This window comes from Martes martes, assembly GCF_963455335.1.
Source record: "Martes martes genome assembly, contig: scaffold_57, whole genome shotgun sequence".
NCBI lineage: Eukaryota > Metazoa > Chordata > Mammalia > Carnivora > Mustelidae > Martes > Martes martes.
Genome location: NW_027666627.1, coordinates 476,240 through 494,593, shown reverse-complemented (window position 1 = coordinate 494,593; position 18,354 = coordinate 476,240). Strand labels below are relative to the sequence as shown.

At 39.2% G+C, this 18,354-nt stretch overlaps 1 protein-coding gene across 1 annotated transcript in view; it reads right to left on the bottom strand.

Moving 5' to 3' along the window:
• LOC308337881 (ankyrin repeat domain-containing protein 26-like) overlaps window positions 1-18,354 on the bottom strand; it is a 147,167-nt gene that overhangs the window by 66,621 nt on the left and 62,192 nt on the right. The window contains exons 4-10 of the mRNA XM_080831426.1: window positions 14,004-14,118; window positions 13,673-13,846; window positions 11,028-11,134; window positions 9,422-9,559; window positions 7,277-7,344; window positions 3,243-3,271; window positions 3,079-3,151 (exon numbers count right to left, since the gene is read on the bottom strand). Coding sequence (XP_080687552.1) covers window positions 3,079-3,151; window positions 3,243-3,271; window positions 7,277-7,344; window positions 9,422-9,559; window positions 11,028-11,134; window positions 13,673-13,846; window positions 14,004-14,118 — 704 coding nt within the window. The remainder of the gene's footprint in view (window positions 1-3,078; window positions 3,152-3,242; window positions 3,272-7,276; window positions 7,345-9,421; window positions 9,560-11,027; window positions 11,135-13,672; window positions 13,847-14,003; window positions 14,119-18,354) is intronic.

Genomic DNA, 18,354 nt, shown 5'->3' with positions numbered 1-18,354 from the left:
AGCAACCTAGATGAAATGGATGCATTCCTGGAAAACTATAAACTCCCAAAATTGAACCAGGAAGAAATTGACAACCTGAATAGACCGATATCTAGTAACGAGATTGAAGCAGTGATCAAAAACCTCCCAAAAAACAAGAGCCCAGGACCTGACGGATTCCCTGGGGAATTCTATCAAACTTTCAAAGAAGAAATAATACCTATTCTCCTGAAGCTGTTTCAAAAAATTGAAGCAGAAGGAAAACTTCCAGACTCTTTTTATGAAGCCACCATCACCCTGATCCCCAAACCAGGCAAAGACCCTACCAAAAAGGAGAATTTCAGACCGATATCACTGATGAATATGGATGCTAAGATTCTCAACAAGATCCTAGCAAACAGGATCCAACAGCACATTAAAAAGATTATCCACCATGACCAGGTAGGATTCATCCCTGGGTTACAAGGATGGTTCAACATTCGCAAATCAATCAATGTGATAGAACAAATCAATAAGAGAAGAGAGAAGAACCACATGATCCTCTCCATTGATGCAGAAAAAGCTTTTGACAAAATCCAGCATCCGTTCCTGATTAAAACGCTTCAAAGTATAGGGATAGAGGGAACATTCCTGAACTTCATCAAATCTATCTATGAAAAACCCACAGCAAATATCATCCTCAATGGGAAAAAGCTTGCAGCCTTCCCATTGAGATCAGGAACACGACAAGGATGCCCACTCTCACCACTCTTGTTCAACATAGTATTAGAAGTCCTAGCAACAGCAATCAGACAACAAAGAGAAATAAAAGGTATCCAAATTGGCAAGGAAGAAGTCAAACTCTCTCTCTTCGCAGATGACATGATTCTTTATATGGAAAACCCAAAAGACTCCACCTCCAAACTACTAGAACTCATACAGCAATTCAGTAATGTAGCAGGATACAAAGTCAATGTCCAGAAATCAGTGGCTTTCTTATACACTAACAATGAAAATACAGAAAGGCAAATTAGAGAATCGATTCCATTTACTATAGCACCAAAAACCATAAGATACCTCGGAATAAACCTAACCAAAGAGGTTAAAGATCTGTACTCGAGGAACTACAGAACACTCCTAAAAGAAATTGAAGAAGACACAAAAAGATGGAAGACCATTCCATGCTCTTGGATGGGAAGAATAAACATCGTTAAAATGTCTATACTGCCCAGAGCAATCTATACTTTTAATGCCATTCCAATCAAAATTCCACCAGTATTTTTCAAAGAGCTGGAGCAAATAATACTAAAATTTGTATGGAATCAGAAGAGACCCCGAATTGCTAAGGAAATGTTGAAAAACAAAAATAAAACTGGTGGCATCACGTTACCTGATTTCAAGCTTTACTACAAAGCTGTGATCACCAAGACAGCATGGTACTGGCATAAAAACAGACACATGGACCAGTGGAACAGAGTAGAGAGCCCAGATATGGACCCTCAACTCTATGGTCAAATAATCTTTGACAAAACAGGAAAAAATATCCAGTGGAAAAAAGACAGTCTCTTCAATAAATGGTGCTGGGAAAACTGGACAGCTATATGTAGAAGAATGAAACTTGACCATTCTCTTACACCGTGCACAAAGATAAACTCGAAATGGATAAAAGACCTCAACGTGAGACAGGAATCCATCAGAATCCTCGAGGAGAACATAGGGAGTAACCTCTTTGATATCAGCCATAGCAACTTCTTTCAAGATATGTCTCCAAAGGCGAAGGAAATAAAGGCAAAGATGAACTTCTGGGACTTCATCAAGATAAAAAGCTTCTGCACAGCAAAAGAAACAGTCATCAAAACAAAGAGGCAACCCACGGAATGGGAGAAGATATTTGCAAATGACAGTACAGATAAAAGGTTGATATCCAGGATCTATAAAGAACTCCTCAAACTCAACACACACAAAACAGATAATCATATTAAAAAATGGGCAGAAGATATGAACAGACACTTCTCCAATGAAGACATACAAATGGCTACCAGACACATGAAAAAATGTTCATCATCACTAGCCATCAGGGAGATTCAAATCAAAACCACATTGAGATACCACCTTACACCAGTTAGAATGGCCAAAATTAGCAAGACAGGAAACAACGTGTGTTGGAGAGGATGTGGAGAAAGGGGAACCCTCTTACACTGTTGGTGGGAATGCAAACTGGTGCAGCCACTTTGGAGAACAGTGTGGAGATTCCTCAGGAAATTAAAAATAGATCTTCCCTATGACCCTGCAATTGCACTGCTGGGTATTTACCCCAAAGATACAGATGTAGTGAAAAGAAGGGCCATCTGTACCCCAATGTTTATAGCAGCAATGGCCACGGTCGCCAAACTGTGGAAAGAACCAAGATGCCCTTCAACGGATGAATGGATAAGGAAGATGTGGTCCATATACACTATGGAGTATTATGCCTCCATCAGAAAGGACGAATACCCAACTTTTGTAGCAACATGGACAGGACTGGAAGAGATTATGCTGAGTGAAATAAGTCAAACAGAGAAAGTCAAGTATCATATGGTTTCACTTATTGGTGGAGCATAACAAATAATATAGAGGACAAGGGTAGATGGAGAGGAGAAGGGAGTTGAGGGAAATTGGAAGGGGAGGTGAACCATGAGAGACTATGGACTCTGAAAAACAACCTGAGGGTTTTGAAGGGGCGGGGTGGGAGGGTGGGGGAACCAGGTGGTGGGTATTAGGGAGGGCACAGATTGCATGGAGCACTGGGTGTGGTGAAAAAACAATGAATACTGTTACGCTGAAAATAAATAAAAAATTAAAAAAAAAAAAAAAAAAAAAAGAATTGAGCTAAACCTTCCATGTTTCAGAAGCTCTTGTTCTTAGGCTTGTAAATATCTTCTGTTCAATAACATATAGATATCAGCAATAACATCTACCTTATTTATGTCAGAACCTTCACTGAAGCTTGCCCCCAAAATTAACTAACTAACTAACTAAATAACTAACTAAATAAAAAGACTTCAGAATAAGAAGACTGTGAGCATTTCAAATATTTTAGTGGACTTCTTTACACCGTTCAATTTGTATTGTAAAATTTACCTGATTGGGATGCTTGAATTTCCTCCATGTCTCTGGGGTGATTAGAAATGAAACCTTTCCCCTCCACAGCAGGCTGAATGGGTATTGAAACAACATGATTAAGACATAATGAACATTTCATGCAATCTGTAGTTAAAGCCTCAAAATAGAAATGTAAGTTTTACCTTCCGGTGAGAATAGTTTCCTGGAGAATCTAAAAAGCAAAAGGGTCATCTAGTTAGCTCCATGTACATAGAGAAGCCCACAAACACTCATGCACTTAGTACTAAGCTGAATCCTCATGCCTGGCTCAGATGACAAATGGGTTTGGGGGTTGTTTCTGCAGACAGGAAGGTGGGTTGGCCAGAAGGGCAATTTCTAATGAGAGGAACAAATCGTGACCCTGAGTGGACATACGTGAAAGCCCATGGTAGAATGCTACACCACATCCTTAAGGCAGCACAGCAGAATCATTTATACCATTGGACTCTAAGTATGTATGACCTGCTTCAATTTGTCCTGTAATGTAGGAGTACACAGTGCTGGGATTAAGCCCCGTGTCAGGCTCCCTGCTCAATGGGGAGTCTCCTTCTCCCTCTCCCTCTGCCCTTCGGCCCCACTTGTGCTCTCTCGCAAATAAATAAAATCTTTTAAAAAGTCTTAAATTAAAAAAATGAGAAAGACATAAGGCCTAGAAAAAGAACAACATTGTAAATTGATTAGTTGGGCCTCCTGACTTTTTCAGTATAGAGGAGTGAACATTTCATAATGGACTGATACTAGACTAAGGAAATAGAAGCGTCCTTTATCTTCCAGTCTCTTTACATGGTTTTTTCCCAATCTATCCTCCACATGAGGGGTGACCAAACTATGGCCACAGGCCAAGTTGGACCAGTCACATGTGACTGTGCTCCCATCAAACTTTATTTACAGGACCAGATGGTTGGTTCTTGCTATTCACCTACGTATTGCTACGGCTGCTTTCACACTATAACGGTAGTTGTAGTTGAGAAACCACAGGGCCTAAAATATTCACTATCTGGCCCTTTAGAGAAAAAGCTTGGTGATCCCTATTTTGTGCCACAACCAGAAGGCCCTAATTCAAATCTAATCTTGTTACCCTTCTGCTTCACATTCTCCAGTGAATCCCTGCATCAAGTACTGCTGGCTCCCTCCCCAATAACCATGCCAGAGTCTTCATTCTTGCTGGAGAACCACAACTTTATTTGGATATTTCTTGTCCCAAAGACGAAGAAGGTGGCCTTACCCCAGCTTCAAAAGGAGAAATGATTATTCTAAGCTAATCACAGTACCTGATTTACCAGCGGCTGGTTTAGGAACAAGCACGTGATATAACCTAGCTTATAAGATGTTACAGTAAATTTACTGCAAGCTTCTGAGTTTTCTTCCTATTTAAAGAAACATATAGGGATGCCTGGGTGGCTCGGTTGTTAAGCCTCAGCCTTCAGCTTGGGTCATGATTCGAGGGTCCTGGGATCCAGCCCCACGTCAGGCTCCCTGCTCAGCAAGAGGCCTGCTTCTCCCTCTGCCGCTTCCCCCTGCTTGTATTCCCTCTCTGCCTGTCTTCTGTGTCAAATAAATAAATAAAATCTTTAAAAAAAAAAAAAAGGAACATATAAAGAAAAACAGTCCTTCCAGTCATTGAATATTGTCATGTGAGAATATGCCTCGAACTGTTGCTAATTAGCCAATCAGGAAAGGAAATATAAAATACCGCCAACCTCAAAGCTAAAAAGAGACAACTGGAATCCTGGTGACATCACTGAACCATCAAAACAATTCTGGTTCCTCCTGTTTTAGTCACTGTTTTGTTTGGTTTGCTTTCTTTAGATTTATTGATTTGAGAGAGAGTGCACGCATGCAAGAGAGAGTACACGAACGGGGGGAATGGCAGAGGAGGAGAATCGTCAAGCAGACTCCATGCTGAGCACGGAGCCCAGTGGGATGTGGGGCTTGATCTCATGACCCATGAGACTGTGACCTGAGCTAAAACTAAGAGTCAATGCATAACTGACTAAGCCACCCAGGTGGCCCCGTTTTAGTCACTATTATAAGTCACCTGTTATTCGCAGCTAAAAGCATTCGACCTGATAAATTTGCCAAGGTCTACAACCTAAGAGCTACACCTTTCCATGGTACTGAAAAACTTTCATTAGCTTGCCTTAGCTAAGTATTCACTCATTCCAACCATTCCCATAGCACACTTTTTGTACCAGCAAAATTGAACTGCTCGTAAGTGCTCCCAAGTTCACTCGTACATCTGAGCATCTGCACTGCTGTTCCCTGTGCAAAACATGTCATCTTGATGGACGTTTCTCCTGCCAAACATGGTTCTTCTGCCTCTTTACCTGGCAAACTTAATACTCGGTCTGCATACTTACCTTAAATTCTAGCCACTCTTCTAAAACTCTAACTTGTCACTATCGACTTACATATTAAGTACCAATAAAAACATAACAATGATAATTATAAGCACTAGGGGACTCTGGCACATAGTAAGCACGGAATAAAGTAGAGTAAATAATAAAAATAGAGTAGTAAAAACAGAGTAAATAATAAGAATGACAATGATAATAACAAACTCCCGGAGGGAAGGGATTGTGTTTTTTGAATGTTTGTATTCTATATCAGAGTAACACTTAGTGGCTAAAAGACACTTGATAGTTATTTGCTAAGTGAACAAATGAAAATGAGTAAATTGCAAAACCAAACCAACCTACAGATTTTCTTTGATAAAAGTCTACTAAGTTAAAGGTTCCTTCATACATGTCAGATTGTACAATGCACTAGGTGCCACATCTAGGGAGCAGTGGTAGCATTTTTGTTATTGTGAACCATTTTTCTGCTTTTGTTATAATCTGTTGAGCCTCAGAGTTGCCCCATTTGAATTTTTATTATGATAATCTTTTTACTAATGGCAACAGAGTGTCGTGTTCTAACAAAATTACAGTATCATGACAATTATGCAACGAACAGAAGAAAACATTGTTCTAATAAAGTCAACATATCTCATTCCCTTTAACTAATGAGAAATGAAGTTGTTAATGATATCTTATTGATACAACAATATATAAAACCACCTATGATTCTCAAGGCATTTCTTTTCTGATTTCTGTACCACGGACAGTCACCTTTAAAGAAAAAAAAAACAGTCTCACTGGTATTGCTGCATACTAGCTAAGTTTTCCAGTTCTTATTGCTTGCCATTTGTTTATGGTACCAGGAAGGTACTATAGAGTTCCCAGTTTTGAGGATAGCTCCTTTTTTAATGAGACAAATCAATATGTAATAATACTTACTAAATGTAATCCACTTGTAAAAACTAAAAGATCCATTTTCATAACAAGTTCAAGTTGTTTTAATATGCTTATAAAGGAAACATAAAACATACTAACTTAAAAATCTCTCTCTTATTTACACAAAGATATAAGGGATTTTAGGGGTCATGACTAAAATAATGAATTTCTTTTCAGACAATAATGTCTCATATGTTAAATTACCTACAATTAACTTCCTTTTTCGTTGTTGTTCACACTGAGGTACCTTTTTTTTTTTTAATTATGGTCAGTTAGCCAGCACATACTACATCGTAAGTTTCTGATGTAGTGTTCAATGATTAATTAGCTGCATATAACACCCAGTGCTCATCACGACACGTGCCCTCCTTAATACTCATCACCCAGTTCCCCCATTCCCCCACTCCATCCTTCCATAACCCTCAGTTTGTTTCCTGGAGTCCGGTCTCTCTCATGGATTTGTTCCTATTGTTCATGACAGTATTTAAAGTCTTAAATAATTCTGAATACTAGACTATTAAGAAAGAAATTAAGAAAGAAAAAAAAAAAATAGAGGCCCCTGGGTGGCTCAGTTGGGTAAGCATCTGCCTTCAGCTCAGGTCAAGATCCCTGGACCCTGGGACTGAGTCCAACATTGGGCTCCCTGCTCAGTGGGAAACCTGCTTCTCCCTGTCCCTCTGCCTGTGCTCTCTCTCTCTCTCTCTGTCAAATAAATAAATAAAATCGAGAGAGAGAGAGAGAGAGAGAGAAAGAGAAAGGAAGGAAGAAAGCAAGAAAGTGAGCTTATGCAATTTACACATTGGGGTTTTTTTTTCCCCCCACTGCTCTTTCATAATCAAAACTTCCTTACTCTGCCTTCATCTATGTGACCACCAAAAGTACTTCACTCTGAAAAGTCTTACCTGGATTGTTATTTGGCGAAAAATTTTTAAATCTTTCTTCTCTATGTTGGGCAATTATTTGGCGATTGCTACATATAAAAAGGGGTGATAAACAATGTTACTATTTTAATACTGATATGAAAAACATTTACCAAATATATCAATTCATAAGAGTATTTCGAATAATATCAGAGCTAATATCAAACCTTAAATTACCCCATATACTTTAAAGGAAGGTGAACCACTCATGAAGTAGTAACTTAGCAATTAGTAGTATTAGCTTGCCATAACGGAACGTGTCTTGAACTCAGTGGTCCTAACTCTGTAACCACAGCTATTTGCTCTTGGACGAGCCACTTCTCTCTGGCTCCAAGTCTTCCTCTAGAAAACAGGCATCTTACTGCCTTATTTCACAAGGTTGTTAAGAGGATTTCATGAAATATTAGACCCAAAACATGGCCTCTCGGGAAAGGGGACACCCACCACTCTGGGAAGGGCTGTATGAGACCTTTCATCAGCCCATAAGAAAAGGCGCTCCTCAGGATTTAAAGCAGGCTTGAGATATAGGCCTAGAAACAAAGGAGAAAGGAAAGTCCAGGCTCTTCCTGTAGCATTACTTGAACCTCTCTAACAGCTTAGAAGGGTCCCAACTGCCATCTGCTAGCAGGATAGAAAAGCAAAATCCTCAAGCGGTACTTCATTATGAAGGTCTGCGCTAACATATGGGCTTCATGTAAGGCTTTTGAGTGCGAAGGGAAGGGTGTGTGTGGCTAAAGCCAGGGGGCCCAGCGGCCAGAACAGGGTGCTGGTGCCGTGGAATAGCAGCTGAGCATACAAGCATATGTCGTAAACTAAAAAATGTTGTAACTTTGAAGTCTCATCATGGGTCACCACGAAGACTGAGGAATGCGGATCAGCAAGGGCATCCTGGGAGCAAAGGTCAATCATAACCATAACCAAACTGCAGAAAAATAACATTGCCTTCTAGAGGACAGGTCTGCACAAAAAGTTATTTGCAGGGGTGCCTGGGTGGCTCAGTCATTTAAGCATCTGCCTTCAGCTCAGTCATGATCTTGGGGTCCTAGAATTAAGCCCCATGTCTGGCTCCGTGCTCTAACCCCTTCCCCTGCTCATGCTCTCACTCTCTCTCTCAAAAAATAAAATCTTTAGTTTTCTTTCTTTTTTTAAAGATATTTATTTATTTATTTGAGTGAGAGAATGAGAGAGGGAGGGAGAAAACATGAGAGCGGGGAGGGTCAGAGGGAGAAGCAGACTCCCTGCTGAGCAGGGAGCCAGTTGGGGGACTGGATCCTGGGACTCCAGGATCATGACCTGAGCCAAAGACAGTCACTTAACAGAGTCACCAAGGTACTACACACAGCAATGTTGCAGCAACAGAATCAAAGGAAACAAGGGAATGACAAGAATGTCCTTTTTTCCCTCCAAATGACTTGCGAAAGAGGATGGTCTCTTTGGTCTTAGGGAACTCCTTAGGTTCCTGGAAAATTCAAGGGGGAAAGTATAAGAGATAACCCTCAAGGGAAAGTATAGGGTTTTCTACTAAACTGAACATCTCAAGACCCAAGTAACTAGTTAGGAAAAAAAAAAAAAAAGATGTTGGATGTTGGGGCACCTAGGTGGCTCACTTGGCACTTGGTTAAGCATCTGCATTCAGCTCAGGTCACAGTCTTGGGGGACTGGGGTTGAGCCCCACATCAGGCTCCCTGCTCAGCAGGGAATCTGCTTCTTCCTCTGTCCCTACCCTGTCCCTCTCTGAAATAAATAAATAAAATCTACAAAGAAAGGAAGAGAGGAAGAGAGGGAGGGAGGGATGGAGGCAGGAAGGAAAAAAAAAAACAAAACACACAAATGTAACATTCTTTGTACCCCATGCATAAGAGTTATCCTTGGAATGAAACAGATACAGTTAAGATCCCTAAAGACAAAGGTCTCAATAGTCCTGAGATAAAGAATCCTGCACCCATTGTTATTGCTAACTAGTCTAGCCTTTGTCTTGGTTTCTGGCAAATGATGGGGGCTAACTCACTGCCATCCCAACATTGCCCAAATCAAACTACGAACTCTCAACCACTACATAAGAACTAAGAGTTAAACTATTTTAAACTTCAGTTTAGTGATAACTAACATTTTAATGTACACACTTACACATAAAATCCACAAAAATCAGCATAGTCTTCTGCCGTCCATCCACATTCATCTTGAGAAGAGGTATTAACACCTTGCTGAAGAAGAAGCCTGACTACATCTGGAGATTTAAGAGTTGCAGCAAGCATGAGGGCTGTTCTAAAATAACAGAGACATAACTTCACCCTTAGGAACTCAGAGTTATCTAAACAGCAAATTTCATATACTTTACCAGATTAATATCTTGCCTGTCGGTCCAGAATTGACCATTAACACGTTCAAGTGTTTATCTTTGTAAATTACCTCCATGGCTAAAATTAAAGGACAAAAAAGAAGCCTCTTGTCCCCCCTGGGTATGAGAGTAGAAGTTGCTAATTTAAAGTCACTTGATGAACAAGAAACTATGCTAAATTCTTTTAAAAAAGAATTCCCCATTTCTTCCTTAAGCTGATTCAGTGTACCTCCATGCCTTCTAGAGGACAGGTCTGTATAAAAAGTAATTTGCAGGGGTGCCTGGGTGGCTCAGTCATTTAAGCGTCTGCCTTCAGCTCAGTCATGAACTTAGGGTCCTGGAATTGAGCCCCACATATGGCTCCCTGCTCTAACCCCTTCCCCTGCTCATGCTCTCTCTCTCTCAAAAAATAATAAAATCTTTAAAAATAAAAAAAACAAAAAAAAACAAAAAAGCTATTTGCAGGCTTAAAATAACAGTATTCACACTAACAGTAACAAAAGAGTCATAGTTGCAGTTAATGATACTAAGATAAGCATGTGTTAGGCACTAAATTAAATACTATATATGTAAGATATTATTTACACACAACAACGCTTGAAGGATATATTATCCTCCTTTTCATATGAGAGAATGTATCTGGTGATGATAAGTAATGTTTCCAAAGTCACATACCCAGCAAGTAGGAAAGGAATTAAACCTAGTCTTGTGTCTATCTAAAGTCCATCTCTTTTCTCTTTATCACCAACCTATGATTTGTCCTCACTAAAAGAAAAATCTATTCAATTAAAGTTATCTTTCATCCTTCTACCCTTACCAACGAAAACAAAACAAAACAAAACAAAAAATATACTGAACACGAAAAAGGATGATAAGCCCACACTATCTGGTAATACTAATTAATAATCACTTAGGGATCATCTAACATCAGTATTCTTAAAAAAAAAAAAGGCAATTTAAAGCAAGGAGTCATTCAAAAGATAAAACAACTCCTATTTATGTTTAATATGCATCTTTTAAAGAAAATATATATGAAGTAGAAGTTTCCAAAAAATACTATAAAACGGTAAGAAGTTCAGTATTGTGTCATAAAATAAAAGGAGTCCACACTTTATAATAAAACTAATATGAAACCCATTTAGCTAACATAAAATCACATGGCAGAAAAAAAAAAGATTGCAAATCACATCAGTTAATGATATGAAGGAATATAAATTCTGCCGTATACTGTTCTTCATATTGCCCCATCAGAATAACTGCTTTCTGCCTAACTGATGACATGTCGACATTTTTCACTATATAATTATAAATTAATCCTCTTCTTATTAAGTTAGTCTGACTTAACTGTTACCATCCTAGAACAATATAAGGTTTAAAAAAAGACAACTACTGTACCTTTTCGACTTATCAACCACATGTACATCTGCTTTTTTTCCAATTAACAATTCCACCATTTGGTGTTTGTTTTCATTTACAGCAAGTAAAAAAGGTGTGAGTTCCAACTGTAAAAGTGTAAAAACAATTTATCATTTACAATTTATAATTTACAAAGTTACATATTTCCATACTGAATTTTAAAACCTATAAAGGATCCTCTAAACTTAAACACATATATAAGTACTCTAACCCCCCCATCCTCCCCATCCCCCCATCCTCCCCACCCCCCGACCCTCCCTCACCCCCCTGCTTTCACCAGCTGCTCCTTCTCTTTACAACAGCCCGCCTCAGGGGGTCTGGGTGGCTCAGTCTGAGCTTCTGCCTTCAGCTCAGGTCATGAGCCCAGTGCCCTGGGATGCAGCCCCATGTCAGGCTCCCTGCTCCGTGGGGAGTCAGCTTCTCCTTCTCCCTCTGCCCCACACCTCTGCTCATGCTCTCTCTCCCACTCTCACTCTCTCAACTTAATAAATATTTTTGAAAAAAATAAAACAAATTAAGTTAAATAGCCCTCCTCCACCTCTTCAACAGATTAACTGTAGTCATTCTCCAAATCTTACTTCAAACATTGGCTGGTTCCAAGAATCTCGGCTTCTATCACAGCATTTAGCATTGTATACTCCAATTATTTTATTGCACCCCATCGAAACCAAGAGCGTTCTGAGGGAAGGGACTATTTTTTATCTCTATATCTCCAAACTCTAAGACATAGCTGTAAAAGTTTAAAGTATTTTTACTGAGTTAACAGCCTAAATGATTATCTCTGGAGTAGTGTTTCTCAAATTATATCCCAAAGAACACACACTTTGCTGGAAGGTGAGGATTGTGCCTCAATAGAAAGAGTCAATGATCCTCTATGTTTGAGAAATATTACAGAACTGCACTATATCTCTCGCACAAAAGAAATCGGTTTAAATTTGCTTATCCCCATTTGACAATACTTTTCACGGCAAACATTAACATTTGAGAAATTAGAGTTTCAGGGATACAGTGTCGAGAGCTTTCCAATAAAGGTGAAGGTTTTCTCCAGGTTATACCAACATGCTTGATTCTCTTCTATCAATGGTATCAGGATCCCAGATGTCAACATAAAGCACTCTTGCTCCAAATGGGTCACTGAGGAGATGCACTCTGAATTAAAAGAGCAGCTCTGGGGCATCTGGGTGGATCGGCCAGTTAAGCGTCTGCCTTCGGCTCAGGCCGTGCTCTCGGGGTCCTGGGATCCAGCCCTGCATCAGGCTCCCCTACTTTTCCCTCTCCCTCTGCCCTTCCTCCCTACTCATGTGTGTTGTCTCTCACGCTCTCTCTCAAATACATAAAATCTTTTTTTTTTTTAAACTTCATTAAAGTGAAATCTTAAAACTTCGAATAACTGACTTGACAGTTTACAGCACTGTTAGCCAAAGCCGGCCTCTTTCAAAACTTGAAGAAAACCAACACTTGGGTCAACTAAATCTTAGTAACTATAAGCAATTGTAGATAATTGCTGCATTTAAGAATGAAAATGTATCAAAGATTAGTGTTAATATCAACTGAATCATAGAGACATAGATCACTTCTCTATCTCTATAACAAGATCATGGTCTTAGAGCAGAATAAAGCATATTCCATGTAAAATTACTCAGAAGTACTCCTTGGGTTAGAAGCCGAGGCATAAAAATTCTTGCTATGTGAAGAACATGCTTCTCTTCTTACAAGTCTGTATATATGCTTTCTTCCTGCTTTCTTTCTTTACAGTTCCTACAAAAATGTATTTCCAAAAAGTACGCTCAAGAAAAAAAAATTAAAAAAATAAAAATAAAGGGAAATCTTAGACAATTAAGTTATTTCAAAATATTTTCATTCAGGGAATGCTCGAGCTTCTACATATGAAAAATTGACCCTATCTATGTCAACCAACAGTGCTTCCTTAAGGGCAGTGGTAGGAGGTGACGCACGTCAAAGAAATAACAAGTGGAATAGTGAGTGCGGTCCTCCACTACTCCCCATGCACAGCTATACAATGCTGAGCAGGAACTACTCTGTGAAATGGGAGACCCCATTGCGGTACATGGCAGGCAGAGTGGCTATGAGCGCAAGTAGACGCCCCTGTAGGATGTCATGACCCGATCCCCCTGCTCTCATCTTCAGAACCTTGGGGCCTGGAGTGGCCAGGGCCTGCAACCTGCTGCTTTCTCCTCCCACTTGCACTCACTCAAGTTACCCCACTGGGTCATGGTCTCCCACCCATTCCCAGCAGCACCCATTTCCTAAGCCCCTGCACAGCACTCAGCCTCCATCATCACCTCACTCCCCTCCAGGCCCTCAATCCTTTGTGGGCTCTGAGCCCACCATCCACTCCCAAGCACTAATGGGAAGATTCTCCTTCTGGGGTGGAAGAGTGGCTGGGAAACAGAACTCTGCCCTTTCTGTGCGCATCGTCGATCTCTAGTTCTCCCTGCCCTGGCTTTGGAGTTGTTTCCGTGGTGATAGGACTTGATGTATCGAATTCAGTATTTATTATTTATTACATATATAAATAAATACGTAAATAAATGTTTTGTCGCTAAAAAAATTTATATGTATGTTTTAAAATTTCAAATACTCTATCAATAAACTTGACATACCTTGTTTCTTGCTTCAATATTTGCATGGTATAAAATCAGCTTCTCTACTATTGACGTGTTGTCACCAGCAACAGCATAGTGGAGGGCAGTATTGCCAAAGTTATCCGTAAGGTGTGGATTAGCACCGTGTTCTAAGAGAATAGTTACACATGTCTCTTCCTGGTATTGTATAGCCTGTCAGTAGTATCCCAAGAAACAGAGTGTAAGTTCTGGGAATTTAAAGCAAGCATGCCACAGTTTTCACCAATTAGTTACATTTAAATGCAATAAAGTTTCATTCTACGTAATTCAATCAAATCCATCTCAGGCAGACACAGCTGCTACCACACACCTTCATTAGAGGAGTCCTACATTCTTTATCACAGAGATTAAGCTGGCATTTCCTCTGTACAAGAAGAGTCACCATGTCGGCATGGCCAATGGTACAGGCCAGATGGAGAGGAGTCCTAGGAAAGTGAAAGAACGTTTTAGGAAATTATAGTGCACTACTTCAAAACATGCAGTTAATTCATGTAATTGTAAACGTTAAATAGCATCTTATTCCTTTGACTCAAAAACAAAGATTTAGTTTTCTTTTGATGAAAGTACAATATGTATTAGTGATTAGTCACCATGCTAGTAAAAGAGCGGGCTATCTGACTAGGTAGAGCGTGACCTCAGGATTCAGCTCAACCTGGGTTTAAATCCTACTTAACTCTGTCACTTAATAGTTATTACTCAGCCTTATCCTCAATTTCCTCCTCAACAAAATGGAGGTGAAAATAGTTATCTCGTGTCCCCTGCCCTGCTCAGTTTGAAGGTCATGTAACTCTTGATCTCAAGGGTCATGCATTCAAGCCCCGTGTTGGCTATAGAGATTACTAAAAACTAATAAAAATAAAATAAAGAATAGTTATCTCACAAGACCTCGTCACCATGCTTAAATGAGGATCTATGCAAAGTTTGTTACATATTATTATTATAACTATTACTATTGCTACTACTGTACAAAGACAACTCTCCTATTAGGTAAAGTGATACAATTATGCCTACTTCTCAGATATGTTTTAAATATTCACAGGAATACTATATATCAATGATTCTAGGAGGCTCATTTTGTCACCTTTTAGTATCTCTGACATTGGGATGCAATTTATAATTCAAAATGTCTTACAACTATAATTGGCAGAATATTTTAAGATTTCTTATTGGTATATAAAATGGTGGGGCATCACACAATCAATGTGCCTTACGTTAAATGAAATAATGGTATATACATACAACAGTTCTACTGCAGTTCTAGTCACATGGTTGGCATTTAAATACATTTTAGTTCTTGAAAGCATTATGGGAAAAGAGGACTAAAATAATGAAGAATTCTTTTTAAGTAATTCTTCACTCTGATTTTCAAGAAATTTAAGCCAAAGGAAGCTCAGGATTCAAATAGACAGGACCAGTTTTATTTTTATAGATTATGTATTTTATTTATTTTTATATATTAAATAATAAATATTTTATATATCTTATACATAAATATATCATATATTTATATATGATAGATTTTATATACATTATATTAAATAATAAATGAAATTATTTTCTTCATTTTATTAGATATTTAGATTTATAGATCATATGAAAATCAAGAATTACCAATGATCAATATTAGTATTCAATACTATTATAAAAAATAAATAGCAGATATTTCTCCACCACTTATGAATGATTCACCTTTTCCTACTAATATGAAATGTCACCATATTTGGGTGTTTGGCATTTTCTACTCTGCCCCATTCATTCATCTGTCCTTTCAGCTATTAGTAACCGTGTAAATTGTGGAAATTTAAGATACATTTTGATATCTGGAAGGGTAAATTTGTCTGCTTATAAAAATTTAAGTTTTTATTTTAATTCCAGTTAACATGCAGTGTTATATTACTTTCAGGTGTACACTATAGTGATTCCAAAAATTTTCTTAATGTCATCACAATGATAAAAGAGAGCAGGTGTAACCCAAAATTCTTTAAACCATGATGATTTTATTTGCTTTATGGAATGTCGATAAATACAAGAAGAGTACACATTTTGAGAAATATGTCTTCCTAATCACAAACAGAACCATCTTCCCAATTCAAAATTTCTTTCGACAGCCAGTCAGTAAATAACATACATACAAAGTGGACACAGATATAAATTATATATTGGATTTTATCGAAAGAATTTGTAGCCCAGAAGTTGATCTATTATGGGAATAGATCTTTTTTTATAACATTATCATATAAAAAGATGTCCATTAAAAATAACAGACTAACTTTTATAGAGGTAGATTAGCCGGGCTATACACAGGTGGCCAGTGAGATTGCAATAGGTCTGCAACACACAGAGAAAACTGCTAGGTTACACATGAGTGGCCAACTGAATTTCAATTTACCCTAGTAGATATATGCACACCCCACTGATTGGATGTCTTCACCTGGCCTGACCCGCCCTTGTAACTGGGCTTTGCAAGTAAGTTCCTCTGGGAGGGGCAGGGTCAATCTAAGTTCACAAAATGACTCCCTCTGGCTAAGCAGGCCCTTACAGCTCTATTACCGTTTTTTCTTGTCTCTTTTATTCACGTCTTTCCCAAGCAGTAGCAACCGCTGCATTTTCAATATGTTGTTCATGATGGCAACTCTGTGGATCTCTTTGAGATCTTTCATTCGGATGTTATACACCCGCTGGGACTCGTTGAATTCTCCCTTCTTAACAACTGGGGCCCTCAAGTCATTCATCACTTCCCTGCGAAAGGTCACGGATGAACCAACCTTCCCAGTCCTGAAACCAAAAAACTTCTTCATTGCAAAGCCTAGAGGCTTCACCAACACTTCACCTTCCACTGGGCTTTTCACCGCTTCTACACACCAGCACCAGTGCTAGAGATAAGCCAAACCGACCCCACAACGGTTTGGAATCTTGGAGCACCTAACAACCGTAACCATGACGCCAAGCACAAATGCGCTTGCGCACCTCTGAAACCCACGTGGCTGCACCTGCGCATAAAGGGCTAGCGACTAAAGGTGCCCAAAGTGCATGTGCGAGGCCCAAGCCTCTCAAATCTCAGTGCAGCGGCGCGCCGCTCTGACGGGGCAGAGCGGCGGGGCCCCCACTCGGCTCACCGCCCCGAGGCTATAAATCTGGATAATATTATTTTAAAGACTCTGAAGACCTACAACAAACTAAGAAGGGTTTATTCATGAAGATTACTGAAGTTTGGTTAGAGCTGTGTGAGTCTGTGCTGTGCTCTCACTTCCCATGCCAGAAACTTGTCACTTAGAGAAGGGACTTGCCTGACCTGAGGCAGAGTAAGTCAAAGAGGTGGCCTCCATGCTAAGCACACAGAGTTCTCTAGCCTGAGGTTGCAATGCTGTTTAGGGGAAACAAGAGTAGCAAGGTATTTAACTGTAAGCTCTGAGAGGTCAGAGAGCCATCTGGATGGGATAAGCACTCCACATAAACTCCAGGTTTACCCGAGGCAGGCAGTAGAAACTGAAGCTGGTTCGAGCCACCCACATACCCATGGTTGCTAAGCCACGCGCATACACGCAAAGAAGCAGAAAGCTTGTTAGAAAGCAAAAACCAGGCAGCCTTGAAAATGACCCAAATGTTGCATGGACTTAGAAGCCCACACAGATCATGGTGGCTATCTCTTAACAACTAAATGTCAACTAGGCAATCATGTTATAAATAGGTGTCTCTGTCTGTTTCATAAGTAAGTATTGACAGCTTAGCAAAAATTGACCCCCAGTGGGGGGATACCTTAAAGAACTGAAGAACGATTTCCTGACCATTTAAGGGTACAACTGAACACCATTATTCTCCTACCCTCCAAAGATTTATTCCTGTTTAGTTTTTAACTTTAATCTCACATAACGTGAAATTACCACTGAAAGGGAATAATTCAATGCATTTAGTGCATTCACAAGTCACCATCTCATTCCAAGACATGTCTATCACCCAGAGAAGAAAATCCCCTGTGTATCAGTTTTTCAACCTGTGGAACTCACTGATTTCGTATTTTTCTAAGTTTTTAACAGGATACAAAGAAAGTGAATACAAATTGATGCTTTCTTTTTTTTCTGTCCATTTTTCACCCTTTTCCAATTTTAACAATAAAAGTGACAATACAAATTTTAGTTACCATTTGAATTTGTCATCTCTGCTCTCTTTGTACCATCCTAGAATAACTATAGTTGCTGGCCATGTCATACCCACACTAAGTGAGCGATGGGACACAGCTCAACTGCGTCTGGCTGACAGACACTGGGCTAAAACTGCCCATAATCACAGGATTACCATTTTGCCTCATTCCAGCTCTGATATCACTTTTGTACATCACATTTTTCAAGCTGTTTTAATAATTTTCTCACTGTAGACAGAGATACATCTTGTTACATGATACAGATTTAGAACTAAGAGTAATATTTTATTTATTTACATTACTCAATTCTGGCCCACAGAAGTGAAGTGGCCATCTACCGTAATTTGGTTAACATGTAACCTCTTAAATTCATGTGCCCAAAATCCAGACACTGTATTTAATTCAAACTAAATATTTTTAAACACACTAAAGCATTATCAACACTCATATTGGCCTAACCCATGTGATTTACACTAAGGCACAAGCGATCAAAACCATCCATACTGACAATTTTATAGGTAAG